General features: G+C 40.2%; 1 protein-coding gene across 3 annotated transcripts in view; it reads right to left on the reverse strand.

Annotated features, from left to right (window-relative positions):
- Positions 1–1,005: 1,005 nt before the first annotated feature.
- Positions 1,006–17,946, reverse strand: part of atp2a2a (ATPase sarcoplasmic/endoplasmic reticulum Ca2+ transporting 2a) — a 37,413-nt gene continuing 20,472 nt past the window's right edge. For 2 of the 3 annotated variants that reach the window (XM_017716119.2, XM_017716121.2), the window contains exons 9-20: positions 15,434–15,522; positions 14,647–14,749; positions 14,336–14,467; positions 14,093–14,212; positions 13,083–13,301; positions 12,368–12,703; positions 11,714–11,934; positions 10,926–11,128; positions 10,443–10,528; positions 10,080–10,213; positions 7,434–7,551; positions 5,482–5,950 (exon numbers count right to left, since the gene is read on the reverse strand). In XM_017716119.2, the coding sequence (XP_017571608.1) occupies positions 5,675–5,950; positions 7,434–7,551; positions 10,080–10,213; positions 10,443–10,528; positions 10,926–11,128; positions 11,714–11,934; positions 12,368–12,703; positions 13,083–13,301; positions 14,093–14,212; positions 14,336–14,467; positions 14,647–14,749; positions 15,434–15,522 (2,037 nt within the window). In that variant the 3' untranslated portion in view covers positions 5,482–5,674. Of the gene's footprint in view, positions 1,667–5,481; positions 5,951–7,433; positions 7,552–10,079; positions 10,214–10,442; positions 10,529–10,925; positions 11,129–11,713; positions 11,935–12,367; positions 12,704–13,082; positions 13,302–14,092; positions 14,213–14,335; positions 14,468–14,646; positions 14,750–15,433; positions 15,523–17,946 lie in introns of those variants that run through there. The other variant, XM_017716120.2, reaches the window with a different exon arrangement.

A 17,946-nucleotide genomic window follows, 5' to 3' on the forward strand; every position in this document is an offset into this window, starting at 1 on the left:
AGGCAGGATACACCCTGGACAGGTCACCAGTCCATCGCAGGGCAGACAGGCAGACATAGTCACTCACACCCAGGGCCAATTTAGCATGTCCAATTGGCCTGACTGCAGGTCGGAAACCGGAGAACCCAGAGGAAACCCACGCAGGGAGAACATGCAAACTCCACACAGAATTGAACCCAGGCCCTCCTTGCTGTGAGGCGACAGCGCTACCCATCCCGCCACCGTGCTGCTCCTTTTTTCTTATTTTTCTTAAATTATTGCACTTTAAAGTGTCAAAAATCTCTACTCTTAAAAGTTGAGTTTGACACAGTCTTGTTTTGCTCGCTCCCCAGTTCATTTTAAGTGAGACTTTTTTAATCCCACAACCGGGGAAATTTCACCTCCGCATTTAACCCATCCGTGAAGTGAAACACCACATACACACTAGTGAACACGCACACTAGGGAGCAATGAGCGCACTTGCCCGGATTGGTGGGCAGCCCTATCCACGGCGCCCAGGAAGCAATTGGGGGTTAGGTGTCTTGCTCAAGGACACCTCAGTCATGGACTGTTGGCACTGGGGATCGAACCGGCAACCTTCCGGTCACAGGGCCAGTTCCCTAACCTCCAGCCCACAACTTATCCATATATGAACAAAAATGGATTTAAAAAAAAAATATATATATATATAATCAGCTCATAGCAGTTTATTCTGCAGATAAGCAGTAATTGTGCAATAAATGTGCTGATGTGTTCTCAGTAGAGGATGTTGAATTTACACTTCAAAGAACAATAAAATGTAATTTGACCAGGTGCACCCAAGCGTTTGCATATGAGTACAGTAAGAAAATCCTATTTATTTCTGTTAGTTATATAGAACAAGAGGTTGGAAAATGGACCTTAAAAGACATAATAGATATAAAGATATAAAGTGTATGATAAGGGCTTCTTAAAAACCGCTGTCTTTTGTACCACCATGCAAAAAATAGCCACATCAGTGTTTGATACAATGTAAAGAACCACCAATGCTTTCATTTGTCATTTTATTGACCAGAAATCATTGTGATAATAATTACAATAGTCAACACTGATGGGGCAGTGTCTTTCCAATGGTCATCATAAGAACTTAAGATCGACTGGCTGCTTTTCACTCCTCCATGCTGAAACTCATCTGCTCTAAAACAGGACGCACATCACTGTGCAAAGCAATAGTTAACATTTGGTTGATATAACACATCTCACAAAAAAAATCCTCTGGAAAAAAAGACAGGTGCTGTCACTAATGCCGTCTGTTACTTCTTATACATATATATATAATTTCTTATACATATATATATATAATACATATATAAATTAAGTGTTGCTGTGCTATACAAAAGCTTATAGTTTTACCAGCATGAAATGCCTGAACAACTGGAGGGGCATGCACCATGAAGAATTAATTCCCTTCTGAAAATGGCACTTCCACCAATGATAATTTCCACCGATTTCTTCTTCTCCATTCATTTTAAATGAACAACCTCCTTTTTTTCTTTCTAAAGTAATTATACATCTTTTTCCTTTTAGCACAGTTGGCATGCAGGTCTTGGATGATGTGGTACTGCTCAAAACACACGCACTAAACTACTGAAACCTTTACAGCTTCTGCAAGGGTTACCGAGAGCCAGCCAGGCTCAGATGGCCCGCGCTGAGGGGAGAGAGAGAGAGAAAGAGAGAGAGAGATGTAAAAACAGATGGAGAGGCTGTTTCTAACAAATAGTTAAAGAAATAATCAGGGCCTGTATTCATCAGGCTCCTCTGAGCAGGAGTGCTAATAACAGCATCCGTTTCTGTCAGTAAGATCATCCTAAATAAGAAAGAAATCTGGTCCTAGATTAGCACTCTTACTGAAAACGGGCACAGACGGACAAATCGATTGTCAAAAAAATAAATAAATGAGAGTTAACAATCTAATGCTTGCAAATGAGCATTATTCCAATATGTCCACACTCTCTCAAGAACAGAGAATTCCTACATTCCTAGTAACAAAACACTTTTACAACAGATGACTGGCCTTAAAGGGGACAATTTCAATCCACTGGATAATTGGTTAGGTCATAGAGGGGCTTGATGAGAAATGGTTCATTTAAGTTAAATTTACTGACTTCTTTACAGTGGTGATATGAACTAGGGATCAAGATGTCTGCAATGCAAAGAGTTTTTACATGTAGTGATGATAGTGAAACAGCAGGAAAACGAACTGCAGCAACAGATGAGCTACTGTCTGACTACAAGTTGGACCAACAAGGTAGGAGTGTTTAATAGAGTGGACAGTGAGTGGACAGTGTTTAAAAACTCCAGCAGCACTGCTGTGTCTGATCCACTCGTACCAGCACAACACACACTAATGCACCACCACGATGTCACTGTTACTGCAGTGCTGAGAATGATCCACCACCCAAATAGAACCTGCTCTGTGGTGGTCCTGACCACTGAGGAACAGTGAGAGGGGGCTTTCAAGATATACAGAGAAACAGATGGACTACAGTCTGTAGTTGGAGAACTATGAAGTGCACCTATATAGTAAGTGGAGCTGATAAAATGGACAGTGAGTGTTCATTACTGTTCTTGTACTAATTTTCAGTGAGAGCTTTAAGAGGCATCTGGATCTCTGGTTCACCACCACTGTGAACAGTTCTGACTCTCTAGAACAGAGCATTTCACATCAAACCACGTTGAAGGACTTAGTTTACATTTTAACCATTTAATTATGGTGACATAAAAATAAAACAAAACAATAGTGGAATTCCCCTTTAAGACTACAAAACCAGGGACCTCAAAGTACAAAGGCTGGAGAGCCACAGCACTGCAGTTCATTGTTTTGCGAGTTTTAACTGATTATACTTGTGAAGTGGACCAAATTACATTAAAAACATTAATAGCTCATCAATCAATGATGAAGCAAATTATTACATTTTGGAATATTCTGCTAAAATGTATGAGAATTTTAATCATTTGTCAAATATTCCAACATATAATGATCAATGCTTGCTTTATTGATGTAATTATACTAGTGAAGCGGACCAAGTTACATTTAAAAATTAATAATTGCATCAATCAATGAATTGATTAAGCACACCGCTATATTTTGGAAGTTCTCAGTATTTCCAAATGTCATTACTTTAAATAATAATGTTCTCATTGCATATTCAGAAATAAAAATGGTACACAATCAATAATTTAGTGATTCAATTTCATTCTGAGAAATCTGGTCCTCCCTATTGAAGTGGTTTAAATGAAGAAGCTATTAAATCCTACAGTCAGCTGGCTCACCAGCTTTGGAGGTTGAGGAGCCCAATAAGTATCACTTTAAGGCAACAAATCATCAACATCTCTCCTACAGTAGCAGTTATGAGGGGGTGAGGATGTTACAGCAGACAGTTATAGTCAGGTACTGCGATGGGAGGAAAAGGCAGGTATGATTTAAGACACGTTTGAGTGAAGCATGCTCTCAGAGGAACCTGAATTAAGACATTCTTCATTAAGTAGAGTTAATATTAAAAAAATAGGGAGGATCTGTTAGAATCGTAACTCAAACATGTGCTATGTACACATTTACACAGACCTGCACGCAGCAGGCCTTTTTAATGGCAGGATGCACACAATCCCAGAATTCTTCTCTAAAACTCCTATTACACCAGGGATGTTTGTGCTTAATCTGTTCATTTGGATACTAAGATTTACTCTTATTGATGTACAGTAAACACACGACCACTGCTTTCTTACAGTTATAGCACTGTGCTTTTCCCCACAACCACAGAACGGGCATGGAGACTAAGTAACCCAAACTTTTCAAAATAAACATGTTCACTGAAGAACTGCTTGGCAATATGATTAAATCAATATAAAAAGGTACGAGTCAGACACCGCTTTTCACTTCATTTTCAGTCAAAACGGCCTTTAAGGACAAGAAGCCTCAAAAACTATTTTTTTGTGTCCACCCTTTATCACAGATTTCATTTCTTTCAGGGATTTTTCAGAGATCTCTGCATATAGCTTTCAGTGTATTCTCAAAAAAATCTGATTTTCCACACTTCAAAATCTCCATCTTAGAGGGTGGCTTTCTGCTTCTCATTGTGAGGTTTGGGCTCTGGGGTGGACAGTCTGTTGCTCAGAACACCAGCAGCTTCTCTGCAAATTTTCAACTTGATTTTCTCCTCTATCTCAAAGATGAAAGCTTTAAGTTCTGTTTAACTGATGGGCAACGTTTTCGGTGGTCTATCACGAGTCTCTGTAAGTCCTGTTAAAGGGGAATTCCACAGATTTTTCTAAATGTCTGTATAATTCAGTGGTTGAAATGTAAACAACGTCATTCAGAGTGGTTTGATGTGAAATGGTTCATATGTAGAGAAACTTACTGACTCTTATTTATTTACAGTGGTGGTGATAGGAACCAGGGGTCCTGATGTCTACAACACAAATACAGTCATTTAACTTAATATCCAAAACCACCAACGTACACAAGTCTTCTGAGGTTTCTATATGTAATGTTGATAATGGTAAAATAGTGATAAAAAGTTTTCTTTAGGCACGTTTTTGCATTAGAACACCCTTAATGTATGCCTCCATCATAAACAGATTAGAATAAATTGATTAAAATGTTTTAGGCCAAAACTTTATCACAAAACTACTGTAAAACAATGTCTTAGACACCAGGCTGACTATTCATTACCATTTAATGTAATAACTGTGATGTAGCTTTTAGAGGTCTTAAGCTTTTCAAATATCTGGTTCCTTATCACTACCACTGTGAACAATTCAGACTTAGTTTCTCTAGAATTAAGCATATTGCATCAAACTACTCTGAACAAATCTGAACTATTTTATTATGCAGAATTTTTGAAAAAAATCAGTGGAAATCCCCTTTAGGAAGCACCTCCCCCCCCTTTTTTTTACTTTGACTTTCCGCCTTCTTTATGCAAGTGGATCATCTTATATCTAATCTCTAACATGTTTTTTATGGCCATTAGACTGTAAATTAGATAAATGAATCTGATGGTATCTGACTATCGCAATGTACTGTAATTGACAATAAACAAATGTTAACAGGGCTGCTGTATTTTCTCATCTTTAAAAAGGTGTAGCTAGGCTGGTCTTTCACAGAGAATTAAAATTAAAGTTAACTGGACACCACTGAAACTGAGGTAGCTGAATTCTGCAAAATGCAGTAATCAATTTAGCTAAGTAAAAGAAAGTAAAGCAAAAAAATCTAAAATATCATAAATTAGTGGTGCAAAAAACAAGAAATTTGTGAGGGGGTTCGTGAGGACATGATACTCTCTGGCTAATGACACTCAAATGAAACACATTCAGTCCGCCCCCACACTAATACAGCCAAGCCCTCTTTTCCTAAAAACTTATCATTACATCTTTTTACTGTAACATGTGATCTCATAAATGATTACAAGGGCAGCTAAGAGCAATACAGCCTTTACAAAGAAAACAAAAAGAAACCAAAAGCAAACATGTTAAGTTTGTTTTAAAATGGAATGGTTAAAACACGAATAATGATAGTCATCACTCTGAGCTAATCATACATAAAAAAACCCAAACAAAGAAAGTTTGTGGATACTTGTGCAAACGTTGACTGGGTTAATGTGTTTCCTGGTTAATGGTGATCTCTTTTGTGTTAGCGTCACTGCAGGTCTCACATCAGTCAGGAGGACCACAGTAGACGGCTCATGTTAGTGTCCGTGCTGTACAGCCACACCACCAGGGGGAGTGAGAGAGCTACAAAGGGCCAAGAGATGCCGTGGACACATGCTGAGAGGGAGCAGCCTCCCTTCTGAGGCACAGGCTCTAGCTCTTTACCCGGCTCCAGGTAGTTTCGAGCGATGAACTTGAGCAGTTCGTCCAGCAGGATGACTGGCATAGAGATTTTCAGCACCATCAGCCACTGACTCACGTTCAGAGGAGTGATCTGGAAGATGACCTGGTCAGAGTGGAGAGAAAGAGACTCAAGCTGGAGAAAAAAAGCTTCCCAAAAGTGCACCAAGACAATCTTTTCTGATATGAATCCACAAATACTGGATTAATTGTATTATTTAGTTTAGTAAATTGCAATTAACCTAATCTGTCCTATTTGCTCAAATTTAACCATGAGGAAAGATTTTTCCTCATAAAATGCAGTGCATATTGCTATATGGGTGGACAAATCTTCATGATAATACTGTTACTTTCAATAATTCAATAATGTTATTTTGTGATCACTGAGTTTACAAGAACATGAAATAAAAAAAATTACATGATTTCCACAGAGTGAAAAGTTTCAAATTTTCATCAGTGTCTAAATGTTCCAACCAATTAGCATATAAATCATAGACACATCATACACTGATTAGGCATAACATTATGACCACCTCCTTGTTTCTACACTCATTTTCCATTTTATCAGCTCCATTTACTATATAGGTATAGACTGTAATTCATCTGTTTCTCTCCATATTTCTTTATCCCCCTTTTACCCTGTTCTTCAGTGGTCAGGACCCCCATGGACCCTCACCTCATAGCAGGTACTATTCAGGTGGTGGATCATTCTCAGCACTGCAGTAACACTGACGTAGTGGTAGTGTGCTACGGTGTGTTATGATGGTCTGAGTGGATCAGACACAGCAGGGCTGCTGGAGTTTTTGTAAGAGTACATGAGGGTCAAGAACAGGGTAAAAGGGGGACAACAAAGTACGCAGAGAAACAGACGGACTACAGTCTGTAATTGTAGAACTACAAAGTGCACCAATATAGTAAGTTGAGCTGATAAAATGTACAATGAACGTAGAAATGAGGAGGTGCTCCTAATGTTATGCCGGATCGGTGTATATCCACTCAGTGTGGATATAAATTGTAGCCTTTCATTCTAGTTTATACAGCTCACGAATTCTTGATGCAGTGGAGGCTCAGTGTAGTCTCTGGAAGTTGCTAAATATATTTTATACTTAAAAAGCTGTATTTGAATAAAAGGGGTCCAATTGCAAATTCTATCAGAGCAGCACACTCCATGTAAGCTTCAGCCTGGATTACTACAGAGGGTACAAAGGGCCTAACTAGGAAAATCTAACAGTGGCATTAAAAAAGTGCTGTTATCAAATGAACTAAAAAGAGCCCTCTTTATAATGCAACATGATTCAGGTTCATATCACAGATTTAACCATATTCTTGGTTCTTGGTGCTAGAAGAGCCAAGTAGAGCTGGAGAAGGGCAGATAGAAGAAGTGCAAGACTGGGAAAAATGGTCCAAATGTGCACCAGAGGGGACAGGTTTTTTTCCCCTGATTTTTTTTTCTTAGAGTTCACTTCCATAAATCTTATAATATAAGATGATGTCAAGACGAAATCCTATTCTTGGCCCCGGCTCCGCTACAAACTGCCAAGTCGCGGATCTCCAGACTGGCCTGCTCTTTCTCCTCTCTGAAATCTTACCGGCAGCGGCTCCACATAGAGGATGAGGAAGTGCAGGGACATGGAAAGGCAAATGGCTCCCAACAGCCAAACATTCTCCCATGGGGGCATCCGCAGCAGAGACTGGTTCTCAGACAGACTGGACATAGAGATGAAGAGAGAATAGAGGGTTTATTACTATGGTTTACCCTCTTCTTTTGGGGCAAGAAGCAGTCACGGTCACTGAGAGAGAAGAATGAGGCTTCACTTGCAGAAAGAGGATTAGTACAATACAGTGCTAACTGAAGAATGTTCAGAGGGCTTTACATCACACTTCTTCTTTACCAACAAGTTAGGGCTGCACAACATACTGTCTGTTAAAGGGACATTCTGGTCCAAAACACTAATTTAATATTAATTAACAACATTGTTTGTGCTACGTAATACTGTGAAGTGCAAGACTGCATCACTCAGCCTCATCATCCACAATTTTACACCCTTTCCGAGTTTTTTTCACAACATGCATTACACAATTACATCGTACAACAACTAGCTAACCCCATGGCTGATAAATACAGGCATTATATTCAGTTTCCTAGCAGTATCGTTAGTTATTTAGCTTCCAAAGAGCACCTTTAAGATACATTATATTGCCAAATGTAGTCACTCACCCATCCAAATCATTGAATTCAGGTGATCTAATCACTAATCATTCCATGGCCACCGGTGTATAAAACCAAGCACCTAGGCATGCAGACTGCTTCTACAAACATTTGTGAAAGAATGGGTCGCTCTCAGGAGCTCAGTGAATTCCAGCATGGTACCGTGATAGGGTGCCATCTGTGCAACAAGTCCAGTTGTGAAATTTCCTCCCAATAAATATTCCAATCAACTGTCAGTGGTATTAAAACAAAGTGGATGCGATTAGGAATGACAGCAACTCAGTCACAAAGTGAGCTCATAGTGTGCAGAGGTCACCAACTTTCTGCAGAGTCAATCACTACAGACCTCCAAACTTCATGTGACCTTTAGATTAGCTCAAGAACAGCGTAGAGAGCTTCATGGAATGGGTTTCCATGGCCGAGCAGCTGCATCCAAGCCTTATATCACCTATGCGCTACGCAAAACATCAAATGGAGTGGTGTAAAGCGCCACCACTGGACTCTAGAGCAGCGAAGATGTGTTCTCTGGAGTGATGAATCATGCTTCTCTGTCTGGCAATCTGATGGATGAGTCTGGGTTTGGTGGTTGCCAGGAGAACGGTACTTGTCTGACCGCAGTGTGCCAAGTGTAAAGTTTGGTGGAGGGAGGATTATGGTGTGGGGTTGTTTTTCAGGAGTTGGGCTTGGCCCCTTAGTTCCAGTGAAAGACCCTGTTAATGCTTCAGCAGGCCAAGAGATTTTGGACAATTTCATGCCCCAGCTTTGTGGGAACAGTTTGGGGACGGTCCCTTCCTGTTTCAACATGACCTGTTTCATCACCAGTGCATAAAGCAAGGTCCATAAAGACATAGATGAGCGAGTTTGGTGTGGAAGAACTTGACTGGCCACAACCTGATAGAACACCTTTGGGATGAATAATAGCAGAGACTGTGAGCCAGGCCTTCTCATCCAACATCAGGAGGAATGGAGCTGAAAAGGGTGGACCAACAATATTAAACCCTAAGGATTAAGAATGGCATGTCACTGAAGCTCATATGCATGTGAAGGTGGACGAGCGAATACTTTTGGAAATATAGTGTACATCAGAGAGCGTTTCCCGGTCTTCAAACTGCAAAATCTCACTCTAGAGACTACTGCTGCAGGATGTGAGTAGGCATGTCTACAACAAATGTAGAGAAGGTTAAATTTTGCTCACAGTGTCCCTTTAATCATTCTTGCTATGTTAGTTTTTGCAATACTGATAATCACAGAAGACTAATTAGTTCAAACTGCACACTGCAACATGCATATACGTATATGAAAACCAGAAGACGGCAACAGGAAGAAACCTGGACTGCCCTGGAGTCCTCCCAAGCCTAAAGACCACTCCATCTACACTTGTTAGGTAAAATTTTCTTTTTCTTTTTTTTAATGTTTATGTTATGGTTCCATTGAAATCAGTGAGTAATGCATTTTTTCTGTTTGCCAACTTTCTCACACAGTGTGAGAAAACATGTTAGCAAGTCTAATTGAGCTTGCTTAGTCTTCCAACCAATTACAATCTTAACACTGTCCTTTTGCCAAATCATGCAAATAAGACTTGTAACCAATCACAAGTTGCTGTGTACATGCTGACCAATTGTAGTTTCCAATCAGAAACTATGCTGATTAATAAACATGTTCATGTGTTCCAAAATAATGCAGGCCAATCTGTAACAATGTCACAGTGAATGATCAGTGTCAATTACAAGACATTTTTGCAATTGTAATATGCAGAAATAGTACCACAATACTAGTAATCTGTTCATATTGTACAGCCCTGTTGATGTTTAGTCAGATATTCTTCCTATCAAAATATCTCCAATAAAAGGATTACCATAAATAGTGCTTATATGTAAGCACTGTAAGGCAAGTTTAACATACTCCGTTCATTTTCTTAAAAACACCTTGTCTAAAGTCAGACACTGCACACCTAAACAAATCTTATGGGACTCAGAGAACCTAATATTTCTTACTAAATTCAAAATTGTTCTTCAGTGTAACAGACCTGTTGAGAGCATTGCACATCTCGATGGTGACCAGTACAGACAAGGCCATGGTCATGGGGTACGGAGACTCAAACACATCACACTCCAGATCGTGAAAATCAGGATGATCAGGAGCACACTGCAGGAAGTGGCTCTGAATGTCAGACCGAGCAAGAGAGAAGAGGTGCCACACAAAGAGAGGGAAATGCCAGTTAAAATTAAATAAACAAAAAAATTCCACAAACTCAAATAGCAAAGATGCCACTAAAGCTGAACTGGATGTACTGTGTTTTACATACAGCCTGCCTGGGAAGTCTGCCAATGAGAGATCTTCTACTCTAAATCCTAGAAGTATCGCTCAGGTCTCACTTAAGAGCACTTACCAGCTGGTAGAGGGTGACCTGAGGTCCGTCATCAGCCACAGTGAACCACCAGGCTGCTGCTCCCACTGTAGCAGCACCCACATAGCCTGCAAGACACAGTACAGACACACTGTAATTACCACCTACAATTCCCCTCATCAATGGCTCTCAATTCCACTCTTAGGGGATCTATAAAAGCACAGTTTAGAGCTGTGCCTGCACTTCAGCTCATCCACCTGATTCTCAGTTTAATGAGTGGAAACGAGCATCAGAGCAGAGACAATAAAGTTGAATTGTTAGTATCCTCCAGAAATAGGACTGGTTTCACCAATTCACCAGAAGACAGCAAAAGGAAGACACCAGGGCTGCCCTGTAGTCATTACAAGCCTAAAGGCCATCATGAGATTACACTCCATCTACACTTCTTAGGTAAACATTACTTTTTCTTTTTTTTAATGTTATTCTTATGTTATGGTTCCACTGAAATCAGTTAGGGTGACTCACAGCCAATGGCCAAGTATCTGAAAAATAGCCAGCCAGAGATGAGGGGCTCCCTGGCATTGCGGGGTGGCTTGTCCATGATATCCAGGTCAGGGGGGTTGAAGCCTAGAGCGGTGGCGGGCAGGCCGTCTGTCACGAGGTTCACCCACAGCAGCTGCACTGGGATCAGAGCCTCTGGGAAACCCAGTGCAGCCGTCAGGAAAATGCTGAAGTCGAAAGGAAATAAACACATATACATGAGGGCTCCTGCAGTGATTAGTCCTCAACACCACCAAATGTTGTTTATTTCAAACTAAAAGCACTACTGAAGCTCTACAATGTTCATATGATGCACAGGATCATTTTGACAGATACAGATGCTATACATTACAGGAAATACTATGGGGAAAGCAATATGGCTTTTACTGTTGCATTGTACCATTAAAACAAGATGTTGCTTGTTACACAAACAAAATGAGAAGAAACCACAGAACGTACAGTGGTAATATCAACCAATTAATCAATTTATAATAGATAGTAGATTAATCAGGAATCTACACAAGTATGGCCCTACAAAATATATGTAAAAACACCGCAATCCTGGGTCCAGATTCAAAGTGTAGAAAATGAGTGCTGTACTGGGGAATGAAAAGCACTAGATTATAGAACCCAAAAGAACAATGTGAGCAGTCACTGTCTAGTAACTTTATGATGCACTAAAGTGCTTTCAAAAGTCTGTAGAGGCTCTTATGCTCTATGTAAATACAGTCTGACTGATTGATTTGCCAGAAAAAGACTGATTGGAGACTAACCAGACAACCTCTCCCACATTGGAGGAGATGAGGTAGCGAATAAACTGTTTCATGTTGTTGTAAATGGCTCGTCCTTCCTCAACAGCGGACACGATGGTTGCGAAGTTGTCGTCAGCGAGGACCATTTCCGAGGCTGTCTTGGCCACAGCAGTGCCAGAGCCCATGGCGATGCCAATCTCTGCCTTCTTCAGGGCAGGGGCATCGTTCACCCCATCCCCTGTCTGGAGAGGCAGGAGCAGAATGATAAAGATAACAGCAATGATTATTCAGTGATGAGAATGACTAAAAAATTTGACATTCAGAGCAAGGCTATGTGAAGACAATAGTTTGAGACTTGAACTAAAAAAAGTGTCAATTATTAAACTGTAATATTCAGAAAATCTTTAAAATTTAGAGGCTGATGTTCTAGTCCCATTTTGGAATTTGTTTGCTAATATACATAAACTGAAATGGCACTGTTAGAAAGTGTCTGCAGTGCCAGACACTCCTAAAATACACAGCAGTTTCTGGCTGTGACTTGTAAGTTAAAGAAATTACCAGTATAACAAAAAAGCACAACACTAAACTGCTAACTGGGTGACTGACTCAGAGGGCTTCAACATTAGGTTCTACATTTGTGTGATAAAGCTGTGTGGGTGGTTTGGAGGCCGTTACCATGGCAGTGATCTCATCGAAGCCCTGAAGAAACTCCACAATCTTGGACTTGTGCGAGGGCTCGACACGGGCGAAGCAGCGGGCGGCCGTCACTGCCTCAAGCTGGGAGTGGGGGGAGAGGTCATCAAACTCACGACCTGTGAAGGCCATGCGGTCAATGTCGTCGTCCTCAGAGAAGATTCCGATGCGTCTGCAGATGGCCACTGCCGTGCCCTTGTTGTCACCCGTGATCATGATGACCCGGATGCCAGCATGGCGACAGAGCTTGATGGAGGCAGCCACTTCTGTCCTGGGAGGGTCTAGCATGCCCACGCAGCCCACAAACGTCAGGTCAGACTAGAAAGAACAGGGAGGTGAAAGTCAAAATATAGCTATGATTAGCTGTTTGCTAGGGACTACAATTAAGGCTTTGACTAAATGTCTCTCATGGAAATCATGAAATGATGCACATTATGATGGCAACAGCACAATTTCATAATATCAAGGATTTAACGCAAACATGAAAGATTAGTTGAGTGTGTTGATCGAATCCCATATCGCAGGTATAATGCAGAAAATGTGTTTAGTAATAACGTTTTAAATCAATTTACATAGCAAATAATATAAAACATTTGCTGAGTGAAACTCATGGCACGAAAAAAAAAAAAAAGCATGAAGATGTTGGACCACAGCACCACTGCAATAAGCTGGCATTTAACAAACAGGAGTCGTATACCTCATAATCTGTGAAGCGCACCGTGTCGCTCAAAACCATCTCCTCCTTCTTGGGCGGGGTGTCGCGGGTGGCCAAAGCCAGGCAGCGTAATGTATCCCTCCCAGTGCCATATTCCCTGATCACAGCCATAATCTTATCCTTAATGCCCTGAGACATGGGCACCCGGGTGCCGCCCACTCGTACATATGCACACCTGTCAATCACTCCCTCTGGGGCCCCCTGTAAAGACAGTATTAGAGTTCCACTTACAGGAATGGATCACAGCAGGCTGATCACAAAAGGATGGCTATTAACCTGTAATCATCACTCATAAGGATGCACCAGTTTGGGAATTGTGAGCTGATGCTGATATCCAATATTTTTTATGTACATATCTGTCGGTCTCAGTAAAACATTTATAAAATATAGACACTGGGATTAGATTAACCTGGATTTACATTACAGATCCAGCAGAATCACCTAAAGACTCTTCTGGAGGATTATAAATACATCATCAAATACTTGAGGAGTCTGTTTTTTTAAAAAAATATTTAATCCAATATTTAGTCCAAACTCATCACTGTGTGCATTTCTAATCATTTGTGATATTACAAACAAACTATTTCTTTTAAAATGACACGCTCTAACAGCCTTAATGTAAAAGCACTTAGCCAGTTGTTGAAAATGTTCAGGTTTTGCAGATTCCCTGTTAAAAAAAATATTCTTTTATCTATGATTAATCTGGGCCACATATGACATCTCTGCAGAGCTGTGGTACGGACCGGAGTCTTAGTATTCTACCACATTAAAAACACCTGTTTCAACACAGTAGATCATTAGCAAGCCACTGTGAGATGTACAAGGCATGTCAGAACAGGGAAGACAGTCTCTGTAGAACTATGGATGTCCAGGAACACAGTCTTGACATTCCTAAACCGCGACGTTGCGAAAAGCTCACAAAAGTCCTCTATAAACATGCTGACAGAAAGAGGTCTTTGTCAGGCTGAGACTGGGGAAATGTAGCCAGTTACCTTGACAAACATCTTGCTGGAAGTGGACTTGCCCTTGCTGGGGGAGCAGTAAACAGACATGGACTTCCTGTCCCGGGAGAATTCCAGGGTAAACTCCTTCTTCATCAGCTGCTTGATCACCTGAGAGACACATACATATGCCTAAAGTCAGAGGGCCTATATGGAATAATGCTTAATACAAATAAAATCTGATGTATATAGTGGTGTTTATAGTTTGGTTAGGCTTTGCTGTAGGATATTTACTGTGTTGCACGCATTGGCTCTCTCAATCCTGGAAAGGTTTCTGACATCCGTGTCAAACACGTTCATCTTCTCCACCAGACAGGTTAGAGCCGTCTCCGTGGCCTCTCCCACCTTCTCATACACACCTTTAGACTGCACACAAACAAATGTTCTGTATCAGCCACACAGATAAATAAAGGTCACTATTTACCTGTGGGGTTAACTACTTAATTAAAATGTGTCACAAATGAACTAAAAATCACAAATGTCTTTCCTCTGAATGCTAAATGTGAGTGTGTGGTGTGAGCTCGAGTGCAGGATTGCAATGCTACCTCATTGAAGTCCAAAGAGGAGTCATTACAGAGAGCACAAATGGTGGCCAGCTCAACTAGAGCATCATACCCAGAACATTTCACCACCCGGTTATCCAGAAACCTGAAGAGTGAAGTAACAGCATCAGAAAATAGAACCCTAAGTCAATATGTTTGTAGAAAATAAGAATAAAGAGAAAATTAGTTTATATACATTTCACTAATAAAAAACATGAATAGTATTAAAGAAATTTTAATTAGTAACTTTTAATTAGCACACTTCCTGAGAAGTTACGTGAGCTGCATTGTTATGTACTTTTATTACAGCTGTCAAACAAAAATAATCACAATTGCATTATTTTGTGTAGCTAATCACAATTAATCTGATTAAATTACATGATTTCCATAGAATCAACAAAGTTTCCATTGAGGGTATCATATGTTAAGGTAACCATATCTTGGCCTTAAAAAAAAAAAGACACAGCAGGAAGTAGGGGGCACAAGGAAGACCATAGAAAGCAAATGTCAGCATAAAAGCACAGCCAATTTTGGGAAATTTATATATGAGAGTCAATGATTCCAACTTCTCCACAGTTGTAGCCTCACTCTAGTTCAGGAATCACTGTTACAGTGGAGACTCTTCAGGGAAACTGTAGTTTTCTGTTTTGCTGTTATTTATATTAGTTTTGCTGATCATCTCCCACAAGCACTGTCCAGTGTAGTCTGCCGAAGGTGCAGAAGGTGTCGCTACAAAACATCTGTGTTTGAAAGCAGTTATTATTACTACTAATTCTACTGCAGTACTCACACATCTCCCTCAGGTGCGTATGTGGATCCAGAGATGGTGAACTCTGTCAGAGAGCAGCTCTCACCCTCAGCTTTGTCCAGAATGAACATCTAGGTAAAGAAAAATAATACACATTAATCAGTCTTTGGTGACTGCCGTTACTCAACAACTGAACAAAGTGTTAAGCAGCAAGATTTGCCCAGATCCTTTGGAAAACTGCATTATAAGAGGCATGTGCACATTATGATATTTGCTGGGGCTTCAGGGTTTAGGTTCACTTGTTCTTTCTCTCTCACTAGCTGTGATGCTGTGTTTTTATTTGCTCTTTCTCCAATCCTTCAGAAACAGCTGTCAGTATCTTTTCCTTCCTTTCTTGAGTGTGCTTAAAGTAGGGCAGACTTTGCATGTGTTATTTAATTAACATTTAATTAACAGAACGCAGTAATTTTTTTTGCTTCAGTCTACTGATTATGCAGTGACAGTATGGGAACAGCAGCATTAGTATGAGAATGGCAACACTCACTCAGGAGTATTTACCTCTATAGTGATTAAACTGCATAGGAAGCACCAGGCTTTTTATAACTGTATATAACTTGACATCTTTAACATGATCCTTAATAAACTTGTCATGTTTAGTAAGTTGAAAATCTCCTGCTTTAAATTTGTTGAACACAGTGACAAGCATTAGAAGCTGTAGAGAGAAAATCATGCGAAAAACAGTAATAGCAACATTACAACAATTGTTTGTATATGCCAGTCCAATAATATGATAATTGCCATCCTGATTTAGATTATGGAATGCTACCAACTCCGAAAGATGTGGTGGGTAACTGAGTGTGCTCCCACAGGAAGACCTGCCATAAACATTCAGAGTCCCTCAGTGTCAGAGAGAGAGAGAGAGAGAGAGAGAGAGAGAGAGAGAGAGAGAGAGAGAGAGAGAGAGAGAGAGAGAGAGAGAGAGAGAGAGAGAGAGAGAGAGAGAGAGAGAGAGAGAGAGAGAGAGAGAGGAGAGAGAGGAGAGAGAGGAGAGAGAAAGAGAAAGAAAGAGAAAGAAGGAAAGAGTAAGAGAAAGAAAGAAAGAGAGAAAGAAAGAAAGAAAGATTAATACTTATTTCCTGTGTCAGACCAGTAAAAAGCTGAATCATGTAATAAAAATGCACACTGCAGTCAGGCAATTACTAGAAAGGGCACATCACTACTGCTGCCACTGACTGTCCATCAGGCTCTTTAGTTGATCATCTAGCTTATCTGACTCCTGTAGCTTTTACTGCATCAGCCCCCCACTGATCTGAGCAAAGTAAGCAAACAGTATAAACATGATAACAAACATAACATAATTAACAAAATAATAATAAAAAAACTAAACAGCTGATCAAGAAAATAGAAACGTAGCAATAATGAAATTGCCTCAGAGCAGTGAGCGCAAAGCACAGTCGTCCTTAAGCTCATCTTCATTAAAGTGTTTCAATTAAAAACAGCTAATTTCTAATGATTATCAGTATCAGCTGATACTGAAAGTTTGAGTATCAGAAAAGAAAAAGCAGCATCATGTCAGCTCTACATCAGAGACTTTCTGTTGAGAAAGCCGGTCGAGGTTAGCCCACTGCAGATCTCCATTTCTGCAGGAAGAGGATCAGGAACAGAGAGCAAGAGAGACCACCAAACTGAAGAGAAAGATGTAAACACGAGACAGTCATGGTGGTAGAAAAATAGCAGATGGTAGTTGGATTGCATGGCCCAGAATTATGCCATTTAGACCCAAAGACAGATTGTCCTAACAGGTGTTACAGAAAGGCTTCTTGCCAGTCATTAATGTGCATAAGTATGTCATAAAGCCTGTCCTGAAGACACTAAAATGATTTTCACATCTTCAATACCAATCACCTTTTCAGGATGTTCAGAAAACCTGCTGTTTCTCTGTGCAGCTTGAAGTTGTGAGGGGCGATCACAGTGAGGTGACAGCAGATTTCACAGCTGTAAGGTTACTAATAGCTCAGTACCTGATTTTGTAAATAATGAATAAAAGCCAGTAGGGACCAGTTTGCATTATACTAGACATTTAGAAAAATCAGAAACACAAGATTTTCCGCTTAGACATAAGTAGTCATGGCATGTTAGGTGCTGCTTGATTGGGTAATCTTCCATTACTTGAAGCTATGAGTCTAATGAAGCCAACAACACAAAACTATAGAGGAAAACTAAACATGTCTTGGCAAACAGACTACTTTTGGAATAAGTAGGAATAATTAATGCCTCCCCCACCAGGCATTAATTCATTTTTACATTATTTTTACATTTTCCAACCTCTCTTTAGACTGTTTCTTTTGCTGCATCTTTAAGACTGATATGTAAGTGACCTCTGGTCTGACTGACCGCCTTCTATCAAAAAGTAGTCCAGGTTAAAACACTCCTTATAACGCCAGATGAATGCATGGAACCAAACTGCTGAAGGCTGAACAGGTGCCCATGTGTAAATCTGTTAGTTGTTAGGACATCATACAATGAATTCACAATGAGCTGAGTTTTTGCAGCTT

Source organism: Pygocentrus nattereri, chromosome 28, assembly GCF_015220715.1.
Source record: "Pygocentrus nattereri isolate fPygNat1 chromosome 28, fPygNat1.pri, whole genome shotgun sequence".
NCBI lineage: Eukaryota > Metazoa > Chordata > Actinopteri > Characiformes > Serrasalmidae > Pygocentrus > Pygocentrus nattereri.